The sequence below is a fragment of the Bubalus bubalis genome, chromosome 15, assembly GCF_019923935.1.
Source record: "Bubalus bubalis isolate 160015118507 breed Murrah chromosome 15, NDDB_SH_1, whole genome shotgun sequence".
Lineage (NCBI taxonomy): Eukaryota > Metazoa > Chordata > Mammalia > Artiodactyla > Bovidae > Bubalus > Bubalus bubalis.
The window spans coordinates 51,459,373-51,472,207 of record NC_059171.1 but is presented as its reverse complement, the minus strand read 5'-3'; the positions used below and the strand labels follow the sequence as shown (position 1 = coordinate 51,472,207).

Sequence of the window (12,835 nt, the reverse complement as noted above, 5' to 3'; positions counted from 1 at the left end):
CTAGAGGTAAAGAACCCACTTGACAGTGCAGGCGACATAAAAGACATAGGTTCGATCCCTGGGTAGGGAAGATCCCCTGGAGGCAGGCATGTCAACCCACTCCAGTATTCTTGCCTAGAGAATCCCATGGTCAGAGGAGCCTGGTGCACTACAGTCTATGGGGTTGCAAAGAGTCGAACATGACTGAAGCACCTTCGCGTGCATACATGCTGCCTGATTATTCAAGAGAGATAGAAATCCAGATGGTCATATTGTTTTGTTTTTTTCCTTTAATTGGATAATGAGTTACTATCCAAACCAAAAAAAGAAATCTAAACATAATACGGATCAAACAAAGTATGTTTCCAAGCCAAAAGTAACCCATCATCCATCAGTATAAAAGCTCTTCTCTCAGCTGTAAACTATGAAGCCATGTTTGTTTTCTTCATAGCTGTATTACCAGAGCCTAGCACATGCCTGGAACATAGCAGACACTCAGCAGTGTTGGTTGGATGAAAGGATGGATGGACAGAGGGATAGATAAATGCATGCAATGGGGGTTGGAGAGATGAATGGTTGGATGAGTGGATTAAGGCATGAAAAATACACAAAGACAACATTAACATTGGAAAATAAGATACTGAAGAATTCATTTAGGTGTGGAGGCAAGAAAAGGCAGGCATGTCAAGCTGAGGAAACAAATGAGGATTATGAAATGTTTGGGGGAAAATACATAATTCTAGTGTATCTGGAAGGAATGTCTGCTTAAAGAAGTGTGATGTGTATGAGGCCAGTCGGGGTGACTTAGAAGGCCATGCTGGGGCATATACACTTTATTATCTAGACAATGAGGAAGTGTTTCAGGGTTTTAGAAATGAAATAATCAACTCTCCAAACACCTCTCACCTAAATCTTTTATTTTTCCTCAGATGGCTGTTTCAACTATTAGATATGGAGCAGGAGTTACAAAGGAAGTGGGCATGGCAAGTATTTAAGATTTCTACAGTCTTCTACTATAAATGTTAGATATATTTTACAACAAGCACAGATTAACAACTGTTGATCCTTTGTTTTAATCTCATCTGATCTCAGAAGTTAAGCAGGGTCAGGCCTGGTTGGTCCTTGGATGGGAGTCCTTTATTTTGGACTTAATGCTAATTTTGTGAGAAGTGTATATTACATTTCTTGTGCAATCAAACTTAACTTATAAGTTATTTTTCTTATTGTAGGACCTACAAAACATGGGTGCTAAAAATGTTTGTTTGATGACAGACAAGAACCTCTCCCAACTCCCTCCTGTACAGACAGTGATGGATTCCCTAGTGAAGAATGGCATAAACTTTAAGGTTTATGATCATGTGAGAGTGGAACCAACTGATACAAGGTATTCTTTTATTGTTGTTAAATTTACTTTAAGCGGAAGCCAATACATATCAGTGCTGATTGAAACTTGCCCCAGGCCTGACTGTATAGCCCTCCAGGCTCCTCTGTCCATGGAATTCTCCACGCATGAATACTGGAATGGGTTGCCATTTCATTCTCCAGGGGATCTTCCTGACCCAGGGATCGGATCCATATCTCCTGCATTGCAGGTGCATTCTCTTCTGTCTGAGCCATCAGAGAAGCCCTATTTAATGGCATGGCAATTTATTTCTGGAAGTCCTGACATAATGGCATTCATTTTCCTTTCTCCAAGCTTCATGGAAGCCATTGAATTTGCCAAAAAGGGAGCTTTCGATGCCTTCCTGGCCGTGGGTGGCGGTTCCACCATAGACACCTGTAAAGCCGCTAATCTGTATTCATCCAGCCCTGACTCTGACTTCCTAGACTACGTCAATGCCCCCATTGGGAAGGGAAAGCCTGTGACTGTGCCTCTGAAACCTCTGATCGCAGGTAAACACTGTCTGTTTTATTTTGCAATTGACAAGAGGCCTTAGGAAAGATGTTGGTTGTGGTGTTTAGGTGCTGAATTGTGTCCGACTCTTTTGCAACCCCATGTACCATACTCTTCCAGACACCTCTGTCCTTGGGATTCTCCCAGGCAAGAATACTGGAGTGGGTTGTCATTTCCTTCTCCAGGGGATCTTCCCAATCCAGTGATCAAACTCGCATCTCCTGCATTGGCAGGCAGATTTCTTTACCATTGAGCCACCTGGGAAGTCCCTGGTCTTCATTACTGCGCAGACAGAGGCAGTTTGGGTCAATGGTAGGGGTCTGCAGAGCTCAGCTAGGAAGTAACTTTTTGGAGGATAAGGAATGTCAGTGTTTATAGATGCTCAGACCCCTCTCTGGGCAGGCCTGTCTTCTGAGCCCTTCTCTGTTTTGTCCCACTTTGGCATCTGGGAGTTTAAGGGGAATGTTTGCTGTCATTTCTCTGGTGTTGACTCAACCCTTTCTTCCACATGATGGCTCCTCAGCTGACCTGGGGCTTTGTCTGCCCCGGGACATGTGGCCAGCATAGCCTTGTCACGCTGGACGACATCTGCTCGGTGGCAACACAGGACACAGACACGCAAACCCAAATCAGGCTCCCTCGTCTGATCCACACAGACCTGGGGATCTTTTGGTCTTTTCTTTCCTCCATTTTATTGCTGTCGGCACATCACTGTTTAAAGCCTTACAGCTCGAATGCCCTAACTGGAAAATATCAGCTTAATGTCTTGTCTTCTATTTTCCCCACTCCTCCCCTAGCCCCATTGTGCTGGGAGAGGAGTGAGCTGACAGCAGATGAACGGCTTTGACGTGAACGAGGGACCAGTGGGGCGCAGCATAACTGATGTCTGGAGACTGGAACCCTGTGGTGAAGCTGTGTCAGCACCACACAGAGGGGTGATTAGTAAAGTTTAGAAACTTGACTGAACTGCAAAACCGCGGAGCCCAGCAAAGGCAGGGTGTCACTGTGCTTGCTGCCAAGAGGGAATAAAGATGTCTTTTAGAGATGGCAAATATGAGCTTTCTTCCCAGAGATGGCAAGAGGCCTGCTTTTGAATTCCAAGCTGCAGCTGCTTAAACTCTGGCCCTGGGGGAACCCAGGGCTCCCAGAGTGCCTCCCTGTTAATACAGAAACAGATACCACATGAATACATTAAACACACATGTGCATAATAACAAATGTGGATGTGGTACATACATGTTGAGCATACATACATGTTAGCACCATATGGACGTCAGACATACATGCTGACACAGATACAAGCATCATGCATACATATCAAGTATACATGCATTAGGTTTACATGCATGTTAATGTAGGCATGTACCTCACATATACTGAGTATTAATGCCAGCACACACACATTAAAGACAGATGCCAGAAAGCTAATGCCAGCACAGGTGTCAGACCTGTTCCTCACATGTTAATGCAAACACAGTCATACACATCAAGCATGTGTGTGCTAAGTTGCTTCACTGGTGTCTGACTCTGTGACCCTGTGGTCCATAGCCCGCCAGGCTCCTCTGTCCATGGGATTCTCCAGGCAAGAATACTTGGGTTGCCATGGGTTGGGAGTGGGTTGCCGTGTCTTCCTCCAGGGGATCTTCCCGACCCAGGGATCAAACCCATGTCTCCTGCATTGGCAGGTGGATTCTTTACCACTAGCGCCACCCGGGAAGCTGTCCACATTAAGCATACATACATGTTAACACAGATATACACATCAAGCGAGTAGACAAGAGCAACAAAGCTTTCTTCTCGAACTTTGCTCCTTATCTCCTGAGGCTGAATTAAATATCTCCACTGACCTTTATTTAGATGCTCTATTAAAATTAATTTTTTTGTTGTTCAAGTTCCAACTACCTCAGGCACTGGGAGCGAAACTACCGGAGTTGCCATTTTTGACTACGAACACTTGAAAGTAAAAACTGGTAAGAACTTCCTCTATAAATGTTTTTTAGTTCTCTTAGCTTTCAATTCCACTCCCTTTTCTTTAATCCTAATATTTAAAATTCAAAGAGTTACAGAATTAAAGAAAGAATATGCACACAGACACATGTTCTTTCTTTTCCCAGATACATATAAGAGTATGAAGCAGTCTAATAATCTTGTTTTTGAGAATTACCTACAAAAGCAGATTGAAATGCCATGAACCAGGGCCATTTTTCTGCCCAAGTTAGTGACTGTATATCAATGACAAATGGTTATTCCCTTTCCCAGCTTTTTTACATTCTAACTCATTTTCTTTGAGATGTGATTTTTAATAATAAAATGTATAATTTTAAGAATCTGGTTTGATGAGTTTTGACAAATATATACACACATGTACCCACCACCCTAATCAAAATATAGATATTCCCACTGCTCCAGAAAGTTCCCTCATGCTTCTTCCCAGTTAATGTCTCCAGCTCCATTCCCAAGTACCCACTCTTCTGCCGTCTGCCTTCTTTGTCATCTGTATCCTATCATCTTCTCCAACTCTCAGCTGATCTGGGAGAAATGTCCCTCTCCTTGAGATGGTTCAGCATCCTTCTTCCAGGGCTTTGTAGCAGAACAAACTGGCAATGAACTGCACATTTATGGTAACTTCTCTTTTTAAATTAAATTATACTATCCTGTGGCCTTGTTAAAGATACTAATAATAGTAAGCAACACTTAAATTCTCCCTTCCATTTTTTTTTAAAGACTTCCCCATCATGTTATCTAATGTGGTCCTTACAACATCTCTGGGAGGGATGGAGGCCCTGTGTCACCAGAGTCTGTTCTTACAGAGAACTCAGAGAACTCTCAGAGAGAGAACTCAGAGAGGCACAGACATGTACCAATGTCACGCAGTAAGTCACAGAGCCAGGACCCAAACCAGCAGTGTGCTGGTAAACCAGTTCTCTGGAGTTTTATGAATAAATAAGCCCTGAGTTGTAGTGTTTGCATGGTATAAATACTCCACTATAGTTACAACCTGGAGCTGGGACCAGATGGGATAGTGGCTTTTGTAAACTGCAGGGAGCTTCAGCTGCCCTGAAATCCCCAGGTTTCTGACTCCAGATCTCTTTCCGCTGCTCCTTGGTGCCTCCCTAAATAAGACCGAATCTTATCTCATATTTTGATTTTTTAGGATAATTTGTTACCCTAAAGTTATTAGATTTTTAAAAAAATTGTGTCCATACCTGTGGCCTGTGTTGCAAATCCCTGTCTTAGGCATTGCTTCGCGAGCCATCAAACCCACACTCGGCCTGATTGATCCTCTGCACACCCTGCACATGCCTGGGCGGGTGGTCGCCAACAGTGGCTTCGATGTGCTCTGGTAGGTACCCAGGCCCCCTGCAGGGGCTCTTTTGGGGACTCGGGTCAATGCACAGCACTTGACTGCTGAAAGCACTTACTAAGCTCTCACTGATTGTGCTCCACAACCACCCTGGCTTTGGCTGTCATTATCTCCTTGCCTGGATGACAAAGCTGAAACTGTAAAGAGGAGGTGAGGTCCTGGGTGAGTCACAAAGCTGCTGGACCGGGCCAGCCACAGCTGCAACCACGGGATCAGAGAGACAGGTATGCAGCATCTCAAGCCCACAGCACCGCCTCTGCTGCATCAACCCAGGGCCCCCGGGCTGCAGCCAGAGGAAGAGAGCAGGGACAGGAGTGTCCACTTCCTGAGCTGTACAGGCTCACTGTCGGCACTTACACGTCATCACTTCCCCACAGCTCTGTGCCAGGCAGAAAAGAAAACTGAACTGGAGACGTTTAGCAACTCACCCAGAGCCACAGCCTGCGTTCTCCTGGGTTTAGCTGCCATGTGCTGATGGCTCCCACATCCGTGTTTCTGCTCAAGTTCTGGGCACTCTGTTCCAGTGGCATCACAGGGACCCACGGGCACTTCACATTCAGCCGGCCCCAAAAGACTACCATCCATTTACACATGTACATTTTCCCCCCATTTTAACATCTCTGAAATCAGGGCATATCTGTATATCTGCGGCATGCAGTATGGTTTTCTTCTTCAGTGGTACTTTTAAAAAATGGTGCATCTTATAATGCATGGCATCTTGGAGTTGATGAAATCTGACCATTCTCTCGCCACCACCCCCTTACCCCTCACAGCTCCTCCTCCTGAGTTCCTTACCCTAGTGAGCAGCAGGACATAGTATGAGCTTATCCCTTGTCTCGTGCCTACACCTAGCCACAGAGCTCACTCTCATCTGCTTGAATCTCTCCCATCTGCTCCCTGCTCTCAAGCCTTATGGTCCCACCTCAGTTCAAGCCTGGACCCAGTGCAGCAGCCTCCTCATCAGTTTTCCTGCTCATATCCCATACTCCTTCCATCTGTCCTCCATACTGGCCTCAAGAAGCTTCCAGAATGCAATATGACCACTGCATACATACACACACACACCCCTCTACCTTATCAGTCTCTCATTGCATTTCCACACCTCCTGTCTAAAGCCAAGTTTCTTTGGCCCTGGACTGTCCCCAGTGCTCAGCTCAGCTCTTTATCTGCTTGGAGAAGTCATCCTTCATTTCCACTAGGGCATCCTGCCCTTGATGGAGCCTTTGCTGACTGCCCCGCCTCCTCAAGAACCACTCTGTGCTTTGCTCCTCCCCACTGGGGGGCTGTGCCTTGCTTTGGAGATGCCCCTCTCTGCATGCTGTCTCTCTCACTGCACTGTGAGCTTGGCAAGGACAGGACCATCTTACGGACTTCTGCATCCCTGTCCCTTAGCAAAGGGGCTGTCACGTCATAGGTACTCAGTTAACACCTGCTGAGTAAAATTCACACGAGCAGGGGGCAGCAGAGTTCGGGTTCATGTCCAGTTCTATCCCAGTCCATGGTCTGCTTTTCTCACTGCGTTACGCTGCCTGCCAAGAAATGGGAGAAAACTGTGTCGAACTCCATCCTGGTTGATGTTGTCAGTGCTTTGGAGAGTTGTCCTCTAATAACTTGGAAATAAGGGAAATGAGATTACCCTCCCTGGCTGGGAACTGCATAATAAATATATTAATATAACAGACCAAAGCAGTCACGTGTAAGTGAATGACCCACAGACCCAAAGACTTTGCAGTCGATCAGAGGGGAGGGGAGTGAGCTCAGAACAAAAGACAGTGATGGCAGCGGCCCTTCCAAGGACTGACCACTGGAGGCACACGTGGTCCAAGGAGAAGTCTGCCCCCGAGGCCCAGTGGCCTGTACTGAAGACGGACACACCCATATATTCAACCTTAGAAGCAGTGACCCTGGTTAGGGCTCCATGGGCCTTGTGATCATAAATTAGCATCCACAGCTTTGACAACAGGGAGAATAGATGTCATCTAGAAGACTCAGATGTCTGCCCCCCTCAGAGGTTCTATTTTCTCTTTTTTTTTTCTTTCAAAATACTTTTTATTAGTGGCATATGGAATTTAAAGTGAAGCAGTTTCTTTCCAGAGAGAAAGTAAGCCCTGACAGGTTATAAAAAAAATGAGCAGATATGTCATAGCAAAAATACCGTCTCCAGTGTAAAGAGACTAATAGGAATACTCTCCACCAAGGAAATGACTTTCTTTACCATGCTGACCACAATGGACACCTAGTTCAGCTGGTGGAACCCACAGCACTGGACAGTCATGGACAGAGGTTCTATTTCTTGTTGGAAATCAGTAATCAGGCTTCCAAGTTTTACACACAGTTTCCCTGGTAGCTCAGGTGGTAAAGAGTCTGCCTGCATGAGGGAGACCTGGGTTTGATCCCTGGGTGGGGAAGATCCCCTGAAGAAGGAAATGGCAACCCACTCCAGTATTCATGTCTGAAAAATCCCATGGACGGAGGAGCCTTGCATGCTACAGTCCATGGGGTCGCAAAGAGTTGGACACAACTGAGCGACTAACACTTCTGTGAGTCAGTGAATCTACCCCTGAAAGACAGATCCAGTCTTGGGCCCAGAATCCAGATACACAATGGGCAGAGGTTCAACTCTCCACCTTGGCAGGCTTGTTACCACTCCTCCGCCCCCCACGTGGACACCTCCTTACTGCTTTGCCCACATTTCCTATTTAGAACCACAAACCCCTAGCTTTTGTCTACCAACTAATTCTTTTTGAAGTTCTAATACTTTGTTTCAAAAGATGTTATCTGCCTCTCACATGTAGAGGAGAGTAAAGTCTCCATTCTAAGACTGAGAATGTAACACACACACAGTTCATGTTACACTGTGTTCCCAATGAGTCACTGATCTGGATGATTATGTTTATTCCCATCTTCTGCACTTGATTAGCTAGAATTCATGGCAGGCTGGTAGGTAAAGAAAACTCTGATACTTTGTTCTTAAAATAGCCAACCCTGAATTTAGGGCCTATAGGAAAAAGAAGTAGATTTTTTTTCAGGCCAAGCATTAATAATAATGGTGAATGATAAACTTTACAAAGTGCTGGTAGGATATGCTAAGTAATTTACATGTGTCAATTTTCACATCAGCACCATGAAGAAAGACGTACTATGAGCTATCCTCATCTTAGAATCACGAGGTGGATGGTGACTCTGCTGGTCCCAGGCCCACAGTGGGAAAGCCTGGTGCCAGAATTCACACCTGGGAGCTGACCCACTGCACTGCACTCTTATTGGAGGCTAGTATAACTCTTATGACCCTCCTTGGATAAGTAATATGGTATCTGATAAAGGGAGGATTTAAAATGGTAAATATACTTTAGAAGGAAGTCATTTTTCAGATTTAATGCTTTTCTTAACACAACTTAAATGTTTAAAAATTCAACATTATAAAGATGTATTGGGACTAGAAAGGAACCATATGTAATCTTAACACATTCTGGTCAAAAACACAGTAGTGCTGTTAATGTCAACTTCACTGCGTTGTTCTTAAGTCACTCGGTTGTGCCTGACCCTTTGTTACCCCCATGGACTGCAGCATGCCCGACTTCCTGTCTTTCACCGTCTCCTAGAGTTTGCTCAGACCCATGTCCATTGAGCTGATGATAGCATCCAACCATCTCATCCTCTGTCACTGTGTTAATTTCTATAATAAGTGATGACTGTCATGGACAAGAGACAGATTAGTGAGAGGCCTTGTGATTATCAGCACTACAAAGGCATATCCACGGGGGAGTGGAACCAAGCATTCCGAGGCAGTTTGTGATCTGAATGAAGGGAAGGAAAAAGAGGATGCTTTCAACTGTGTATTTTGACTATTCCCTGCTAGCCACGCCCTGGAGTCCTACACTGCCCTCCCGTATCACATGCGGAGCCCCTGCCCTTCAAGCCCCATCACTCGGCCAGCCTACCAGGGCAGCAACCCCATCAGTGACATCTGGGCAGTCCACGCACTGCGGATCGTTGCCAAGTATCTGAAGAGGTATGTTGTCCAGAAGGGACAGAAACAGGGCAAAAAAAAACCAGTTTCCACCTTCATGAAATGTGGCTCGCTAGATCCTGAAATGTCCTGAGCAAGCCTGTTCACCCAAAAAAGCAGTCACTGTGCATACAGAAGTACCAGAGACCAGCAATCTCTGGAGGGAGCCCCAAGGGGACAGATGAAAACCAGATCCCTCGATCTAGAAAGGCAAAGCCCAGGATGGGGACAACATGGGAGCCTGATTTATAAAGGATGCAGCTAGAAGGTTTTTTACGGGTCTTCCCAGGTAGCGCTAGTGGTAAAGAACTCACCTGCCAATGCAGGAGACATTAGAGACACAGGTTTGAACCCTGGGTTGGGAAGATCCCCTGGAGGAAGGTATGGCAACCCACTCCAGTATTCTTGCCTAGAGAATCCCATGGACAGAGGAGGCTGGCAGGCTACAGTCCATGGGGTCACAGAGTCAGACACAACTGAAGGAACTTAGCACAGCACATGCAGAAGGTTTGTTCATCAAAACCTCAAAACCAAAGCTGGGGGAGGTCCTTTGAGATTTGGTCACCATGGGCAGAAATGAGAACCATGAGACAGATGTTGGTCCTGCCCCATCAGGCCTTGTCCAGGAGCACACAAGGTCGACCCATAAGCAAATGCACACGAACCTCAATTTAAGAAATAAATGTCAGGTCTTCCCTGGTGGTCCAGTGGTTAAGACTCGGCCCTTCCTCTGCAGGGGGTGCAGGTTTGATCCCTGGTCAAGGGACTAAGATTCCACATGTTGTGTGGCACACCAAAAAGAAAAAAGAAAAAAATGTGTAGACATAAAAGTCTTCCTGAAAAGATTCCCACAAGATTTTGAAAGATTTATGCATGAAACAGCCCTAATAGGCTCATGAGAGAGCAAAGATACACTTAGAGATGAAAAGTGATCCCTAAGACATTGAGACTTAGGCAAAGTCAAACTTATCTTTGTATTTATACACAACGGAGGGAACGAAGAGGGCAGGTTTGGTCTAGATGTGACTACAGGGCCTCCTCTGGCTGGAGGGGTGGGGTCTAGGACCACATTTTGCAACAGATCTGGGGGAGGATCATGAACTATCGTGGACTTGCGGGGGCATCAGGGAACATCTGTCTGCATAGAAGTGGATACAGATTATGGCCGGCCAGCGTGTGTGGAAGGGACACAGGCTCGGCAGAGCAGCAGTGGGAGGTGAGGGGGCAAAATGGACAGAGGAGAGGCCACAACTCCACCATCCACTACTTCATCTTGCTATTTGGGAATAAGGAACTGACCCTGGATTTTGGAAAGAGACAGTTGCCTGACTATTCCAGATAAAAGAAGGAGAAAGGCTGTGGCATTTTTATTTCAGAGCAGGAACCCTTATTCCAGGCAGAATCACAGAAAAGCAAGTGGGAAGTGGTTCCTTTGGCTGTCTCAGGCATTCCGCCCTGGGGCAAGGTCCTGGAAGCAGGAAGGCTCAACTACATCTGAAAGCGGCCTTTGAGAATTTGCCTTTCCCGTATGGCACTGGGGAGGGATGGAGTGAGCGAAGGCTCGTCCTACAATAACATGCCACTTCCACAGTAAAAAGTATAAAAATAACATGCGGTTTGTAGATACCAAAAGAGGTCTCCAGTGGGTCCAATTTGGGTGGTGCCACAGAAAGCACGATGTCTGGGCATCTCGTCAGGCCTGTAGGTACCCCCAGGCGACAGGGACTCTCTTCATCTAACCCGCCTAGACCCATGCATCCTGAGCATGTGTTTACTCTAGGTCCACTCACAACCACAGTCAAGGTCATTGACAAGTGAAGAAGAAGAATGAGTCTTGGGACACTTTTCTAGAGCAGCTTTTGCAGTTTAAGGGTCAGTGCTTTCTTGCCCTGGTACTTTTATCACATGAGCAGCCTGACGGCATAATATATGCCTTTGCTCCAGCCACTGATGAGAAAATACATTTCCCTTCAATTTTCATCTAGAAGACAAGGTGTCATTTGAATAACTTGCCTAATTTGTCTTCAGTTTGAGTAGTGTTTTTTTTTTCCTCCCCCAGATCTTTCCCTAAGGCGGCTCTTTATTTCAGTAGGAAATGCCAATGTTGATATGTTATTGTTATGTATTTATATCATCTACAGGGCTGTCAGAAATCCTGATGATCTTGAAGCAAGGTCTAATATGCACTTGGCAAGTACTTTTGCTGGCATTGGCTTTGGAAATGCTGGTGTTCATCTTTGGTGAGCAAATCTGAGATTTTATTTCTTCACCTAAGCTATTGCCCTTAAATTTTATTTTAGGGTCTATCATTTAGGATGTGTTGTAAGATTTTAAACATGGTACAGAAAAAAGAAATTTAACTTAGGGTCCCATAATATTTTCTTAGCTCAAATGCAGTTTATTGGGTCATAGATTATTTTTTCTTTTTGGTAACAGCCTTATTAACATATTATTCATACCCTATAAAATTTGCCCATTAAAAATTTATAATTCAGTGGGTTTTAGTATATTCACAAGTTGTGCTACCATTACAATAATCAATTTAGAACATTTTATCACCTTTGAAAGAAATCCCATAAATCTTAACTGTCACCCACCAATCCTCCTATACCCCCAGTCTTAAACAACTACTAATCTACTTTGTCTCTATAGATTTGCCTTTTCCAGACATTTTATAGAATGGAAGCAAATGATATGTGGTCTTTTCTGTCTGGCTTCTTAAATTTAGCATCATGTTTCCATGGATCATCCCATACACGTTATCAGTACTTCTTTCCTTTTTCTTGCCAAGTAATGTTCTATTGCATGGATATACCACATTTTATTTACTCATCAGATGATGGACATTTGGGCTGTTTCACTTTTTTGGCTATTATGAATAGTGCTGTTATGAATAATCATGTATAAGTTTTCCTGTGGACATACGTTTTCACATCTATGGAGTATATACCTAGGAGTGAAATTGCTGGGTCACATGGTAACTCTGTGTTTACATTCTGAGGTACTGCCAGGCTGTTTTCCAAAGAGGCTGTACTATTTTGCATTCCCACCAGCAGTGGATGGGGGTTATGATTTCTCCACATCTTTGGCACCTGTTATGGATTTTTCAAACACCAAACATAGGATTTTCTTCTCCTGATCTCTCTCAAAAAGAAAGGGATCAGAATATTTGTTGATAGCCCAGAATTAATCCGTTTGATCAGAAATGTATTGGTATGTTGCTTTAAAATTGAAAACCAGTGAACATGGAAAATTAAGAATTGGCCCTTGCCCTGTATGGGAGGGGAGTCTGGAAGAGAAGGGATACATGTATATGTATCGCTGCATCCCTTTGGGGTTCACCTGAAACTATCACATTGTTCATTGGCAATATCCCAATACAAAATAAAAAGTTTTTTTAAAAGAATTGGCCTTTGCTAGGGAAGTGAAATGAAATGGTCACCTTCAAACTCTGCTGCTGAGAGGAGCACAGATTGGCACCAACTTTCTAAGAAGCAAATGAGCAAAATCTACCCAGAGCTTGGAAAATGTCTCTACCCTTTGACCCATGAATTCTACTTTTAGGAATGTAGCTGAAAGAAATATCATG

The 12,835-nt window shown here is 44.7% G+C and overlaps 1 protein-coding gene across 1 annotated transcript in view; it reads left to right on the top strand.

The window, feature by feature from the left end:
- The window catches only part of ADHFE1 (alcohol dehydrogenase iron containing 1), a 33,194-nt gene that overhangs the window by 5,762 nt on the left and 14,597 nt on the right, over positions 1–12,835 (top strand). The window contains exons 4-10 of the mRNA XM_006044574.3: positions 909–962; positions 1,209–1,363; positions 1,676–1,872; positions 3,766–3,843; positions 5,111–5,216; positions 9,097–9,249; positions 11,388–11,486. Of these exons, the coding sequence (XP_006044636.2) occupies positions 909–962; positions 1,209–1,363; positions 1,676–1,872; positions 3,766–3,843; positions 5,111–5,216; positions 9,097–9,249; positions 11,388–11,486 (842 nt within the window). The remainder of the gene's footprint in view (positions 1–908; positions 963–1,208; positions 1,364–1,675; positions 1,873–3,765; positions 3,844–5,110; positions 5,217–9,096; positions 9,250–11,387; positions 11,487–12,835) is intronic.